The sequence below is a fragment of the Plutella xylostella genome, chromosome 13, assembly GCF_932276165.1.
Source record: "Plutella xylostella chromosome 13, ilPluXylo3.1, whole genome shotgun sequence".
Lineage (NCBI taxonomy): Eukaryota > Metazoa > Arthropoda > Insecta > Lepidoptera > Plutellidae > Plutella > Plutella xylostella.
In genome coordinates this window covers 454,790-470,091 of record NC_063993.1, presented here as the reverse complement: position 1 = coordinate 470,091, position 15,302 = coordinate 454,790, and the positions used below count along the sequence as shown (strand labels likewise).

The following is a 15,302-nucleotide window of genomic DNA, read 5'->3' as shown; positions in this document are numbered from 1 at the left end:
AAGGTTCGGCATGGGGGCCCCCCTCGATGCTTGATAAATCCAAAGAAATCTTGAAGTTCACACACATAATTCACTTGTCCATTTATAAATCTTATGATAATTCCCAAATTTACAATTATTCCGATAATCGCGACCAGACGAAAGCTAACAACGACGGACTTCTTGTGAAAGTAAAATTTACCTACCCACATTTTTTTTTTTTCTTAACCTCTAGTGTCCCACTGCTGGGCAAAGGTCTCTCCCCACTTACAAATATTAAAAGTGTTTGAGACTGGTGTTATCAGTAAACCAAAAAATAAGAAGAAAATCTCAATAAAACCAGAATCAAGTACACCTAGTGAAATAAACTATATTATTATACTATTTACAACTCTACAAGTCTACATTCAGTTCAAACTTCATCAACAAGCTTAAATCTACTATGTTGGGGTTCCGGGATGACATTGTAGTATTTCTTGTATATGGTTTGTTGGTGTCTTCCTGCGTAGTTCCGCTGCACCCACGAGTGTTCCCAGTTGGGCTCAAACTTCTCACATGTCACTACAACTTTGCCGGCTTCAATCGCAAAGAGAGTACCATTGCGGCCTAGACCCACCTGTAAATAATATAAAATTATTAGGTTATTTGATAGAGTATTAAGTATTGAAGGTGAAATATTAAATTTATATTAATATGCTACCTATCTCACTTTATCTCTTCAATGAAAATCACTGATAAAAAAGGTAATACTTAAATCATTTCTACTACAATAAATGCCCTTAATAAATAAGTACTTGTTAGTCATGTTTAATATTAACTGATAATAATAAAAAATATGTCTCATAAACCTAACAAGTCTAATGAGTGTTGGCCTCCGATACAGCTGTAATTACTGAATGACTACTCACATTAAGTCCGGGATGGAACCTAGTGGTGAGCTGCGTGGCGAGGATGTGGCTCGGCTTGACGTGGTGGCCGTCCTGCACCTTCCAGCCGCGGTGCTTGGGCTTCGTCTTGCAGTTGGTGTTCGAGGTACTGCCTCCGGTCTTCTTGCTGGCATGACGGACTGTTTCTGTCAAGGGTATTGTGTGGATTAAGGTATAGCATGACACTACTATGTTATTTATATATTGGTACAGTGAGGACAATCAGGTGGAAGAACTAAGAAGCTAGATAGGAACAGAATCTCATGCAAGTTCCTAACCTTTTGCTAACATGATAAATACACATGTTGCTTTTCTATCTGCATGTCTTTTAATAGTGTTTTGTGTTTATGTAATCTTAAACTTTATGTTAAAAATCTTGCTGTGTAACCTGTGTATGTGTTGTGTTAAGTAAATAAATAATTTATCTATCTATCTATCTATCTAACCTAAAAAAGTTTGAGAACATCTGTGTTTACTTACCAACAGCGATTGATTTAGCTTGGTTACATTTTAGAAGAAAATTGAAAACCATTTTACCTCAAGTTTTTAGAGGTTTTATTGTTTTGTATCGAATAGGTATCTGAATATTAGCGATCGAAAACAAATCGGTAGGCAATTTTATGTTTTTTTCTTGTTCTTGTCCTACAAACGACAAACGTCAACCGTCAACGTCAAGTATGGTATGTCACTCGTGACAATGACATTTGTTGACAACTGAACTAACTTTTTTTTTCCAACACTCCGTTTCTTTATTCAACACTATTTATTACACTATTAGATTCCTTAGGGTGGCCTTACGTTCTACTTTCCTACTAATGTTATTCTGAATCTCGAGGCAAACTTACAACTTCTGGGTAACGGCTCGGCTTCCCTACTTAAAAATAAATTAACCCTACTACATAAACGAAACGTTCGTAAGCGTTGGTGTCGTAAACGCAAAAGTAATGAATGGCGCTGACGTCATATTTTTGCTGACGTCACAATAACCTTTTGACATTTCGTGGGAATCGTAGGTTGGGTTCGATGTGAACTACAGCCTTTTGAGTTTGCAACTGACTGAACCGAACACAAGGCGAAAGGCGTAATCTACGTTACATAATAATATTAGCTTAAGTAAATAATTATTGTTTTTGATGAGGATATGGCAGAGGATAGGGTAAAGTGACGTGATATGACGCACAAAGCCGACACTAAATGAGTAAAACTAGGAAAAACAACTATAAATTTATTTAGAATTACATGATTTGGTCATGATTTATCCGTTTTGGTGACTAAAAAGAATATCTATTGTAACCAACAAATTGTAAAATTGCAAATAATTGCAATTCAGGCGTGTTTATTTATTTTGGAACGTAAAAGTTTTTGTTTAGGTATCTTGGTTTTGGAGTAGGTTACTAGGTTTAATAAATATAGGGCTTAGTTAATTTTATTGGTGCTAGGCCTTAGTGTAGGTACAAAAAAATATTTTGGTAGTGATTTCAATTGTACCCATTTACATAAGTAATATATATTTAAAAAAAACTATTGTACCTTCCTAGGTTAAAAAAAAACAACTCCATAAAATTCATATTTGCCGAACACAAGGACTTTGTATATGCCGAACACTGTTGTTTTTTGTTTATTTATTTTTGTGCTCGTCCCGTTGTTTGTAGTTGCTCGCATCAGTCTGTCGAGTCCTTCTCTCATCGGACCAAGCCTAAATGTCAAAATTGTCAAACAAACAGAAACTTAAGCTTATTTATTTTTGGTTTTTAAACCACTTAGGCACTCCAGATAAGTTAGTCTAATAATAAATAGATAACTAGGTAGTAAAAAATCATCATGATGTGTTAATTGGCAGTAGGCATTGATGCAGTGAATAGTTTTCGATCTATGTTGGACCTAATCTTCAGTTTGTATCAAAATGAAAGCTATGAAGAGTGTGGACGTGAAAGAGGAGATTGCGGAGGTGCACACAGCTGCCCGTTCTCCCTCGCCCAAGCGGGCCAGCAAGCCGAAGTCCCGAAGTAGGTCGGGCTCAAGAAGAATGTCTAACGGACCCTCTGGCGACAGCGGCAGCGGCGGCGGCGGGGGAGATGCACCAGACACGGCCCAGGCACAAGCAGAAACCTCTGACAAGTCCAAAACCCGCGACAATTGGATCAAATGTGACCAAAACGAGTCTTTAGACATAGAGCTGCCAATCCATGACCAAATAAAACAGGGGATTTTGGGCTTTGTTGAAAAGGAGATTCAGAAGGCGGACAGCACTGGCGCCAAACCGTCTTTTGTTTTCTATTCTCATGACCCCAGCGGCCTGGATGAGAAGTTTCTGAAGAACCTGTCCCGCCCTTCCAGTGGTCACAAAGAGAAAAGAAGCCCGTCTTACAGGAAGAAGAAAAGACACTCTTCTAGAGCTAGAGAGAGAGATTTGCAAGAGTTTGAGATACCAGGGTCTAGTTTGAGTGCTTTAGAGAAGGTGTGTTGTGTTTATAATCACCCACTATCAAAGATTACACTGTGTATTTTTGCCAAGTTTCACAACTGTTATGCCAAATGTTAGGGCATCTTACTCTATTACACTATGTTCTTACTGACATGGTCATTTATTAATCCTCATTGGTTTTCCAGGTTGATGATTATCTTAAGGAATACAATCACGATGAAGTAGTGACTCTAAGTGGTGAGTTAGAAATAGAGCCAAATGATGTAGAGAACAATAATGGATCTTCAAAAGATCACCGTCACAAGCCACGGAAGACGAGGCGGAAAGGCAGAGATGAGAGACAGGATTCAAATGCTAATGGAAGAGGAGTCAGTCCAAAAGTTTTCAAAGCGGCTTTGAAGAGTAAACCTAATGCTAAACCAGGTATGGAATTATTATTCTGATGGACATTTTGTTGGCTGAGGGCAAAGTGCCTTTACTAAATGACATTGTACTTATCATCATTTATAGTACAATAATTATGTGCATCAGAACAGAGTGCCTGAGTGTGTTTGTGCCTACACATTGACACTAATAAGCCATTTCTACTTAGTTACATTATAATTTGTATCATAATCCCCTATCAACGCCAACTTGATACATACTTGACTTCTCTCTTCTTTTTTCTTTCCAGCTCGACCAACGGAGCTGACAACAATGCTGAAATCCCTAGAAGGCTCCAGAACCTACCATGACACTAGCATAGACAATCCATTCTCCTCCCCATCCCCTTTGACCTCCCCTAATGATGACAGAATGACTCCGTTCAGTGGACGGAGGCCAGAGAAGATTTACCTTCAAGGAGGCGGGACATTTCGGGCTGTGTCCCGAGACAGGATTCTTAGTGAATCTCAGCCTCCTCGGGAAGATGATAAGTATAAGGAGTAAGTATCAAGTATATTTTGGTATACTTACATAAAATTTAAGAAAGAAAGAAAGAAAGAAAGTTTCATGCTTAGTAATATTTGTGTGAATTGGATTAAACTTGGTAAAATGAAATTATTTTGAATTTTATCATAGCCATTATTTACGTAACCTATGTCAATTGAGACACAATATTTGATCTATTGATCCTCACATACAATCCCGCGTAGCGAAGCTTATAAGCTTCGGATAAATATAAGAAGAATGTCTAAAACAAGAATGTTTCGCGTAGTGAAGCATATAGATCAGATTACTTATACTTATTAGGTACCTATGTCTCAGTTGACGCTATGTTGAAAACTTCTGCCCGATATCCCCCAAACTAAAACCAACCCCTATCCCGTTACAGACTAGCAGACTTCACGCCCGTAGACATAGCCCTGGCCCTCCAGAAAGCCTGGCGCAACTGTTCCCCGGCCTGCCACGGGGTGCTCGGGGGCCTCTCGCTGATGCACCTGCTGCTCATCAGCTTCTCCGACAGTCTGGACGCCGGCCACCTGTCGTTCCATGCCGTGGTTACTATGCCCTATGTGGCGGCTTATTATTTCTTCTGTGTGCTGTGTTTGCTGTCCGTTTTGGATCGGTGAGTTGTGAATTGGTTTATTTTAATGTTACAAAATGAAATAGAACTATGTTTGCTCACGGATGTTACAATTGACCCGTAAATAACATAATTATGTACAAATGGCTAAAAGCGATGGCTTTTTTTTTTTTTTTTTTTTTCAAAGATTTTATTATCACTCCACAGACTTTATGTCCGTGCCTTTTTGAGAGATCAATATATTGTGAGAGTTTGGTTGTTTTTTGTCTTCATCTTTTAACTACTCACTACTCAATGTGGAAGCTTATAATATATATATTTTATCTTTTATATATATATACCTATATATTATTAATAATTTTTTTTTTTTTTTTTGCACTCCTGGAGGAAAATCTACACAAACACCTGGGAAGGGGACCCAGGTAGTGTCGGCCTTTAACCGACTAAAAACCCCCAGTTGTGCATTTCTTGTTTTTTTTTTTTTTTTTTTTTTTCTTTGTTTCACACAGTCACACTTACAATTATAATGGCAACAAACATTTGAAGGGTAGGGCCAGTGTCAGCTGTCTTCAGAGAACTTAACAGACGCCTGTCAGTGGCCACACACTCCTTTTGTAATCGCTGTTGTTTTGCCTTGTGTTAATGTGTGACAGTGTTCTTAAAACTATCTTAATTTTATTGGTTAGTTCTTATACAGATAATATTAATTCATGATATACTATACAATACCTACATATCAAAACTATACAATACATGCTATATACTATACATAACAAAACTATAAAATACATGCAATACGGTTTGGCCGTCAATATAAAATTAAAATCAAAATTCTCCTATTCCGCTCCATTTTGCGTTGCCAAAAGCCTTGATTGCTGGGCAACGACCTCTTTGTCCCGATTTTTTATTGCCATCTTTAGGTTGTACTCGAGGATCCGTTTCTTCGGTGCTGTTATTGCCGTTTTAGCGAGGTTGCCGATAGCGTCCTCGGTGTCATCCGCATAGTAGGTGCAGGCGGAGGTGTGCCTCGACAGCGCCACTACTGCGTGAGGTATGCTATCGTGCAACTTTATTTTATCTTTTGTTTTTATGATAATGACGGATTCGTACGTCAATCCCTGTGCTTCGTGTATGGTTAAGACGCGTGATCCCGTTCCTTCTCCAAACCCTTGGCTGGTCAGGGTCTCTTTTTCTTCCTGTGTATGCGTCAGGAATAGAGTGTTGGTTTGGGATTTTGGAATTGCTGCGTCTGTAAACCTTTTCAGCTGCAGGGATTGGATACGCGTTGTGGCTGCGTATATGCCTGAGTATACTTCTCTTAGGGCGTATGCAACATCCATGGGGTTTCTGTATGAGCACAACAGCTCCTGGGTGATGTTTGCTACCAGTGTTGGGCGACTGTACCTTAGTTCGAATAGGTTCTCTCTGTCTATGTACGGTAGCTGGTTGATGTCTCCGATTAGAGCAATATCACTGGCACGGGACAGGCGGGCTTATGATACCTTTAGATGGATGGAAAGTTAGGGCCTACACATAAACACGATACGATTTCGCGTGGTACCACTTTCTAGCCCTCTCCCATTGAACATCTGCAAATTGGAAAGAGACGTTTTTTCGACGCGACGTCGTATCGAGTTTAGATTGTCATACATATTTAAAATTATTGTAGTTGCAGTATAGACAACACAGAGTTGCTGAGTGCAATAGTACCTAAACGTATTTATAACAAGTCGTATCTTGTCCATAACCTAACCACAGAATAATAACTAGTACCAGGTACAGAAGTCCATCTTCGCAATGGCTTGCAAAGAAATATGACTCCATCCCATAAGCAATAAGATCTAATTTAGATCGCGTTCCAGCCGCACCCGTTTTTATTTACTTACCTACCAATTTATTTTTGAGGGAATATGCGCCTTATTTCACTGGACTACGGTGCATAATAAGTTATACGTGGTTATACGCATTGAAAAAGAAGCCACCTTAGGGTTGCCTCAGCACCACAGACTACAACGTTTACTAAGCAACGGACTGACTTGGTAAAAAGAATGTCATGTTTTAAAACAAAATTGAATTTATGATGAAATGACCTTGATATTTCCGATGATGGAAAGTAGGTACTTATCATGTAAAAAAATAAGCAGAAGCATTTTTTCAGCTGTGTAGGCGGTGGCATGCTCTGGGGCATATAATATAGAGGTCATTTCTTAATAATAAATTAAAAAAATTGTCAGAAAGTGTCAGAACAGAATTAATGAAAATGACCCAAATAAACAACAACGTCACGATAAAACGTCAACGTCAATCAAAAATGAAAGTGACAGTTACTTTGTTTTTAAATCTATAGGCTTTGATCATCAAAAGGGATCGCACCTGATGCATGACGTCATCAGCACTTTTTTACTATTTTACGATTTTCTCGAAAATAATACATCCAAAAAATACAAAAACATTTTTTTTGTGGCCTTTAGAGCTAACTCTCGAAATGGTTTTCGATTTATAGCAGCTATCGTTTTTTGAAATGTTGTCCATTAAATACGGCACAGTATTTTGCTGTTTTTTTTCTTTTTATGTCCATTTTTCTATTCATAAATTTTAATAAATACCTAAATACGACATTTATAAATAAATAAAATAAACTAGTACGAAATAGGAACAAATAGCGCGCGCGTGTATCGTCTTCCGCTTGCGGCAGCCGACTAGATTCGCCCCCTCGATGGGGCAGGCGCCAGGCTGGCGCCTGCGCCGCCCACGCGCGGAGTGACACAGGCCTGACCTAACTAACCCTCACATCCACACCCTTCCAGCCTCGACGTGGCCAGCCTGGACATCTCCCGCGGCCCACAACTCTACTTCCAGCCGATAGTGCTAGTGATCCTCTACACGGCGTGCCTGCTGGTCTGTGCCGCGGCGCGGACGCACGACGAGCTCATGGTCTACCAGTACACCAGCGCTGTAGGGAACCTCACGGGGAATATGACCACTGTGAGTGTTTGTTTTAGCTATTTAACAAATGTAAATGCTTACAGCTACGAAGAAGTGACAAAAGTTTTGCATGGCGCTCACTCGGACTCGACTCACGACGGATGTCGACTCTCTCTTATCCTGCAATAATTGCGTATTGGCTTTAGCAGAAAGGCTAGCACGGGGTGCATTTAAGATGTGCCAAAAGTTCTGCTAAAGCCAATACGCAATTATTGTAGGATAAGAGATAGTAAGTATATAAAATAGAAAATAGATAATAGGGCAAAACACCCAGTAACTGACCATGTGCCAGTAACTGACCACCTTCCTCTTCAACTCCAATAAATAAGAAATATAGCCAAGCAGGGCCATCTAGTGAACATCCAGTCTATTTTGTGGTTCATTGAGAGCATTACTGATACAAAAGATTTTGCCAGCCGCCAACAGATGGATAGTGAGCGATCGAAAAAGTTCAGTTGGCGCGCGAACCAAGTAAATTGCAGTTGTGACTAACGTATTTGTTAAGGTAAGTGAATTTTTTGATCGTAAAATTTACCATGAAAAAAATTGAAATCATTGAAAGAAAAAATTATACCATATAGATTTAATTATAAAGATTACGTTTTTGATAAGATTCAGCTTGTTATTTCCCGTTTGATTGTTTTAAATGGGGTGGACAGTTACTGGACGACAAAACAGCGATTTTCCAATAACTGACCACCTATGTCGGTTATTGGGATTTTTGGTTGAAGCTGAATTTAAGCAAAATAAGAACGTAATATTAAAGCTCATATGTGCCATTTTCTTGTGTCAAAATATGAGCATTCTATCTTCACTCCTTCCATTTACTGACATAGGTGGTCAGTTATTGGGTAAATTGGTGGTCAGTTACTGGTATTATTATATATGATATATTTTTACAGCTTTCAGCGAGATAAAGAAGCGCCAAGATAGCAAAAAAGTATAGAAAAGGCAATTCCACTTGTCTGAGACAAACTAGGATCAACAAGACATTCCAAAATAATTCAGGGTGACATGCAAGCACCTTTTAAAATATAGAGAATTCAAACACAAAGTCCAAGTTTGTTCCAGATTCGGTATTAGCTGATGAGGAAGATAAAAACGCTAGTGGAGCATACTATCAGCCAAGGATAATGTGGATTCTCCAGGATAAAGACAGATGTCACCATTTTTCCTTAAAGATAATCCTTGGAGCAGTCCCTTCAAGAATGCAAGACCAGGAGACAAATGGCTTTCACCATCTCACTCTATGAAAAGATACTCAAATGCTATCTTCAGAACAGCTGAAGGCGTACCTAACCAATGCCAACGTTTGTGAACCAGATGAAATTGGTTCCCCGAGCACTTGGCGAACAAGACCTCGATGACGCTATTAATGACCCAACCCGAATATACGTTACCGACGAAACGCGCCTGCACATTTTTCCAAAGACAGGCAAAGCCACTTCAGCAAAATAGGAAAAAGAAAGCATCACTACAATGCTAGCACCCTCAGCCGGTGCACCAACACGCCCTTCAATGGCATTATGAACGGCCAGCGGATTTCAAACAGAACGGTAAAATTGGCACACAAGAAATGGGGCATTCTTCTATAAGTTGTTACCACGACCAACACCCCGGCCATTTGGAACCGATACCACAACTATCCGGAATCCACTGGCTACGCTATACTATCATTGGCAGACACATTAGTCCAGCAGCGGAAAATGCAGAAAGTACAGCGATGTTCTGCTTCAGTGACGCCTCTTCAACGAGGCAAAGATTCCCTGTCCCCCTTGTAGAAATGACTACTCCTGTCTTTGGCCAAATACTTACCTACGAAAGCACGTTTCAACAGCATCCTAAATATTCCCATTGAATCCTCAACAAAGTCATTGAAATCCCGTTCGTCAAGGCATCCATCTTTGTATCATGAAAAACTAACCCCCAATATCTGATTTGGTCATAATTACAATGGCTAGCCTCAATGACTCTTTTAGCCGCACTGAAAGTCTCCGGGTGGGGTTTCAGCAATAATTAAAACCATCTGGCTCTGGTCCTACATCCTTGAAAGGACCGGCGGGGAAAGGGCCTACTTTTCCGGCGGGGAATTTATGTTTTCCCAGGCCGACAATACAATCCGCCACGATTCCTCCTCCTCATCAGTTGATACCGAATATGGAAAAGAACGGCTTTAGCGCTTGGATTCGCTACTTTATATTTAAGAAAATGCTCGTTTCTGGCACCTTGAATGCTTCATGGGCCTGTCCCACTGATCCTGGCTTGTTCCGGACAAACCAAATCGCCCTTTCTGTGACTTATCTGAAGGTACTACATTGGGGCCACTTAATCTCCCTGAAAGCTGTAAATTTAAAATGCGTGTTCACTATGTGCATGTGTGTTTATTCCTTTGTTTTAAGTATTTAACAAAAATGCAAAAAGTTGTGTTTTTAATAAATAAATGGTTGATTATTAGGATAAGATATCATTTAAATTATGCATTAATCTGATTAATTAATTTAATGCACTTTTCAGCTAAGAAACCTTGAGCAAAAGTGATGTGTCACACATTAAAAGAGACCAGAGGATCGGTACTATTACATGAAGTAAAGAAATAAATAAATAATAATAAGATTTAATCATAATTGCATTTTTAAACCATTTTAAATTGGTGGTCAGTTACTGGCATCGAGTGTGGTCAGTTACTAGATTTTAGTGGTCAGTTACTGGGAAAATCACTACTTTTTGTTTGCAAAAATATTTAAAAAAATGAGTAACTTCTACATGTTTGCTATTTACTCAGGAATGTAGCTCTGTTATTCTAGTTTCTAAAACAAAAATCGGATTTAATAAGCGATAAGAATTGAGCCCGCTACAGATAAATTACTGGAACAACTCCCTTAAGGTGGTCAGTTACTGGGTGTTTTGCCCTACTTTAGATGTTGGCGTCCGGTCCACCCTGGGCAGTCAGTGGGACTGTCACTATTGTTGCGTCACAGTGACAAAAGCGACTCATGTCACCGACACAATAAACAATAGCCAAGCATTGCTAGCGTCCACTTCCAGCCGATAGTGCTAGTGATCCTGTACACGGCGTGCCTGCTGGTCTGTGCCGCGGCGCGGACGCACGACGAGCTCATGGTCTACCAGTACACCAGCGCGGTAGGGAACCTGACGGGGAATATGACCACTGTGAGTGTTGTTTTAGCTATTTAACAATGCTTACAGCTACGAAGAAGTGACAAAAGTTTTGCATGGCGCTCACTCGGACCCGACTCACGACGGATAACTTTTGTCACGTTTTAAATGCGCCCTGTGCTAGCCTTTCTGCTAAAGCCAATACGCAAATATTGTAGGATAAGCGATAGTATAAGTATAGAAAATAGATAACACCTTGTAGGTTGGCGCAAATTATTTCGATACAGTGACAAAAGTGACTCGTGTTTGGCACCGACACGTTATCCCGACTGTAGCATGGGACTTGATGGGACCCTCTCTAACCGCTGGACCGGCAGCTTAGAGAGGTAGACGCTAATGACTGTATGAGGATGGCCGAGGACAGAATGTTGAGGCTCTCCTTGGACCTAAGTGCGAGCTAGGACCGAAACCTAGCTAGTAGTGGTCGATAATGTCACGAAATGATGGCGAATTTACAATTGGTACCTTTATAATCGCCACTAATGATTATGGTTCTTCCTGTCCTGGGCTTTTTCCTTGGATGTGTCCTAGGAGATTCCGATGACATTGAGGTCGCTGATGACCTCCAGGATCCTACCTTCTCTAAGTTATTGCAGGTCGCCCTTTGTCGTCTCTAGCAATGTTTCATTGTTTAAATTAAACTAACCAATTATCAAACACTATCTGTTTCAGCCCACAATCCCGTCGTTCTACCACACGTGGACCCACCTCTCAATATGGCGAGCCGTCCTCTCCATTCTCGGCTTGGTCTACTTCGTCATATCCAACCCTCAGGACATGGTCTACGCGAATCTAAGCAAGTTACTGCAATTCAAGCACTCGCTACAAAGCATCGGATGATAAGGCTGAATGGAATTAAGCTCTTTGCCTAACTAGTTTGTCTATGGTCAAGAAACAAGATGGCGTAAGGAATTGGACTGATGTATGATGTAAGTTAGTAGTAAATACGTTGTTGCGTAAGGTAAGGCCTGGCTTGTAGAATTTTAAGTTAAGTACAAATATGATTTATGAATAAGTCAACAGTGTGAAAAAGTATTCATGGCAAAATATTCAAGATTCCTATTTAAAAAGAAACCGAGATGTATTTCGCGCAAATCTAGCCAATCGGAGACGGAATCATCGAAATCACCAATAGCATGCGAGATAATAAGGTCCAAACGCTGGTGGCGCCATCTAAATAATAAGGTCTAAACGCTGGTGGCGCCATCTAAAGACAGTTCAGATTTACTTTTTATCTCTGAAATAAGAATGAACTAAATACAACACTTTTTAATTCTATTAGCCAGGCTTTAATTAGTATTCAATAAGAAATAATATTATTGCATTTAAACTCTAGTCAAATGAAAGTATTATGTAAAAAATATAATTCAAACTATTAACATTCCAATGAAATAAAACTATTTACCTGAACCTCATTATTAAAAAGATAACATTTCTCAATAATATAATAATATTACATATTATGTAAGTATAATTATAGTAAATATTTTGCGCTAAGTATACTTGTTGGTCCAAACAATATTGTTTAAAAAGGCATAGAAGTAATACATAATATTACGTAAAAATATGTAATTCATATTTTTATTTTGTTTCGTTGGCAGTAGCTATCGTTTCTTCAGCAGATATGACTGTTTCACTGCCTGTATTAAGGGGATGTGATGGTTTTTTGAATAAAATATCATTAAAATAGGTTTATCGAGTGAACAGTTACCCTACGGGAAAGCAGTCATAATTTGTTAACAATTTATAAAGAAAAAAAAACACTATCGTAGTAGCTTTATTTATCAAAACTCAAACTCGCCTAACCTGATCTCATGGCAAGATGTTTTTTTTAATTTAAAACTATACATTCCTTGTTATTTGTATCGAAATTTTACTACTTAGTCAAAACTACTGTAATAAATAATAATAATACATGTGAGTCTTAAGTAAAATATGTATATCAAATTATCTAGTCAGAGCCCAAAGTCTATATAAAATAAGATTTGTTATGCTTTAAAAATCTAATTTTAAGATTGTATTGCACAAAAGTAAACATATCCTATCGTTTAAAACCATTAACACAGCATGTAAAGTTACATCTGTATCTTTTATTTAAGTGTGTGTATTAAGGTATATGTTAATTGTATTCATCAGATAGTTTATATTAAATAAAAAACTCAAAACTAAAAATTATGGAACACGCGGCATTCTGATGCAGTTATGGTAACAGCCTTAACTAAATCTATAGACACCCGATAAACATTTTAACACACGAATAATAGTTTATAGATTTGCAAAAACTGTGTCAAGCGCCCGTGCAACCGAATTTGATCTTTTTTCGTTAGAACACAGTTATTTTATATTATTTATTAATATATTTATATCAAGATATACAGGTACTTAGAAAGGTAGGAAGGTCTGTACAGTTCGGTCAAAACAAGTAGATATTACACTTTTATACCTTATCAAACTGACCATCCTATTTAGACGGTCGAATGGCGTAGTGGTTAGTGGCCCTGACTGCTATGCCGAAGGTCCCGGGTTCGATTCCCGGCTGGGGCAGATATTTGTTTAAAGACAGATATTTGTACTCGGTTCTTGGTTGTTGATATTTATATTTCATATGTATCTATCTATGTCTTTGTGTAGATATATCAGCTGTCCGATACCCATAACACAGGCTCTGCCTAGCTTGGGGTCGGATGGCCGTGTGTGTCCACATATTATTATATCGTCGCAGTCGTAGAACAATGACGGATCTGCAAAACAGCAACTTTACAGGAGAGCCAGTTAAAGTTTTTAAACAACGTTTTGTTCGATAAAATGAAAACGGCTGAAGCAATTCATTTGAAATTTGGTCACATTATTATACGAATGGACTTTTGCAATATAGCCTGTATAATTAGTCTGTAATAAGTCTAGGTTTCCTGAAAAATCAGATAGGTCATTGTTCTATGTATCCTACTATGTCGCATTATATGATTCGTCGTTTTTTTACGGACTTTTATTACGTAACTAATGGCGTATTATACTTTTCGTCGTTGTTTTAGGGAATATATGGAAAAATTCAAAGACGGATCTTTAAATTACCTATTTAGGAGGGTGTTGATTGCGCTATATTATTTTTTGTTTAGGTCCTATTTTTTTTTACAAAATACAATTATATTATAAAATGTTTTTTGAAGACCCCATTGTGTCCAAGCATCAGTCAATAATCATCCAATGCTAAACATAGGCCTCTCCCAAGGAGCTCCACAACACTCGGTCCTCGGGCTTCCTCATCCAGCCACTACTGGCTACCAGCCTACGGTTGTCCTTATTTGTGACTCGAGAATTCGTCGACCCCAACGGTTATCGGTTCTTCGGCAGATATATCCAGCCTACTGCCACTTCAGCTTGCACATTTTGACAGTTATGTCGGTAATCTTAGTCCTCTGACGGATACCCTCATTTCTGATACGATCCATCAGAGAAACCCCAAGCATAGCACGCTGAGCGACTTTAAATCGGTGGACCAGTACTACCGTCAGTGCCCACCTATCTGCCCCATACGTCATCACTAGCGAGATGCACTGGTTGAAGAAGACTTTTGTCTTCAGGCTCTAATGATAAAAGTCTTCTTCTCTGATCAGTGATGGCCGAGGAGAATATGTGACGGTGTTTCCCAACTCAATTGTGACATTTATGTCCCTTTGCTGGGCAAAGGTCTCTTCCTGGGTCTTCCAGCTATCCCTGTTCATGGCCTCCTCATTCCAGTTTCTACTAAACACGTCTAGGTCATTCGGTTATCTTCTTCTGGGTCTGCCCCTGTGCCGGCGGCCGTTATCGGCTACCCACTTGGTAGCATTTTTACCCTACCTATCCGGCTGCATACGACAGACGTGCGCCGCCCAGTCTCACTTCAGTTTGGCGGTCTTAGCACCCACGACGAAGGACGCTATCTCGCCCAAATAAATTACTCATTGACATATTGTATTTCCTGCCTATCTACCTCAACCCTACGTTTCGTGCTGTTGGTCATGTCTGTTGTCTTCGAACGGTTCACCTTTAGTCCAACTTCAAGGCTTGCCGTGGATAGCTCTCGCAACATTTGTTGGAGCTCGGGCGTTGAGTGGCAGAATAGGGCAATATCGTTCGCAAAACCGAGGTTTGACTATTTTTTACTTCCGAAATTGGTGTCCTTGTCCTCCCAGGACTGTGTCAACTTCTTGAAGACCTCTTTGAGGAAAATTGTAAAGCGTGTACAGCGAGGGTCGCCTTGTATGACACCCTTTTCAATCGGAAACGTTGGACCAGTACCAGGTTTTTCCAATTTCACGTTGGC

At 39.4% G+C, this 15,302-nt stretch overlaps 2 protein-coding genes across 2 annotated transcripts; one reads left to right on the top strand and one right to left on the bottom strand.

Moving 5' to 3' along the window:
• Positions 1–329: 329 nt before the first annotated feature.
• LOC105384442 (39S ribosomal protein L27, mitochondrial) lies at positions 330–1,566 on the bottom strand. Its single transcript, XM_038112125.2, has 3 exons — positions 1,386–1,566; positions 888–1,051; positions 330–595 (listed from the first exon to the last, which is right to left on the bottom strand). The coding sequence occupies exons 1-3, from the start codon at positions 1,435–1,437 to the stop codon at positions 392–394; spliced, it is 420 nt and encodes a 139-aa protein (XP_037968053.2). The 5' UTR covers positions 1,438–1,566; the 3' UTR covers positions 330–391.
• A 1,087-nt stretch (positions 1,567–2,653) lies between these two features.
• LOC105384441 lies at positions 2,654–13,574 on the top strand. The gene is made up of 6 exons (XM_038111997.2): positions 2,654–3,363; positions 3,516–3,753; positions 4,004–4,253; positions 4,643–4,876; positions 7,642–7,819; positions 11,669–13,574. The coding sequence occupies exons 1-6, from the start codon at positions 2,809–2,811 to the stop codon at positions 11,834–11,836; spliced, it is 1,623 nt and encodes a 540-aa protein (XP_037967925.2). The 5' UTR covers positions 2,654–2,808; the 3' UTR covers positions 11,837–13,574.
• Positions 13,575–15,302: the final 1,728 nt, after the last annotated feature.

What these genes read in the sequence shown, in the direction of transcription:
- LOC105384441 (XM_038111997.2), top strand. Translation starts at nt 2,809, where the DNA reads ATGAAAGCTATGAAGAGTGTGGACGTGAAAGAGGAGATTGCGGAGGTG. An exon ending in GTTTGAGTGCTTTAGAGAAG is followed by an intron (nt 3,364 to 3,515) that starts GTGTGTTGTGTT and finishes TTGGTTTTCCAG; the next exon opens with GTTGATGATTATCTTAAGGA. An exon ending in GAAGATGATAAGTATAAGGA is followed by an intron (nt 4,254 to 4,642) that starts GTAAGTATCAAG and finishes ATCCCGTTACAG; the next exon opens with ACTAGCAGACTTCACGCCCG.
- LOC105384442 (XM_038112125.2), bottom strand. Translation starts at nt 1,437, where the DNA reads ATGGTTTTCAATTTTCTTCTAAAATGTAACCAAGCTAAATCAATCGCT. An exon ending in AGCTAAATCAATCGCTGTTG is followed by an intron (nt 1,052 to 1,385) that starts GTAAGTAAACAC and finishes TACCCTTGACAG; the next exon opens with AAACAGTCCGTCATGCCAGC. An exon ending in GGTTCCATCCCGGACTTAAT is followed by an intron (nt 596 to 887) that starts GTGAGTAGTCAT and finishes TATTATTTACAG; the next exon opens with GTGGGTCTAGGCCGCAATGG.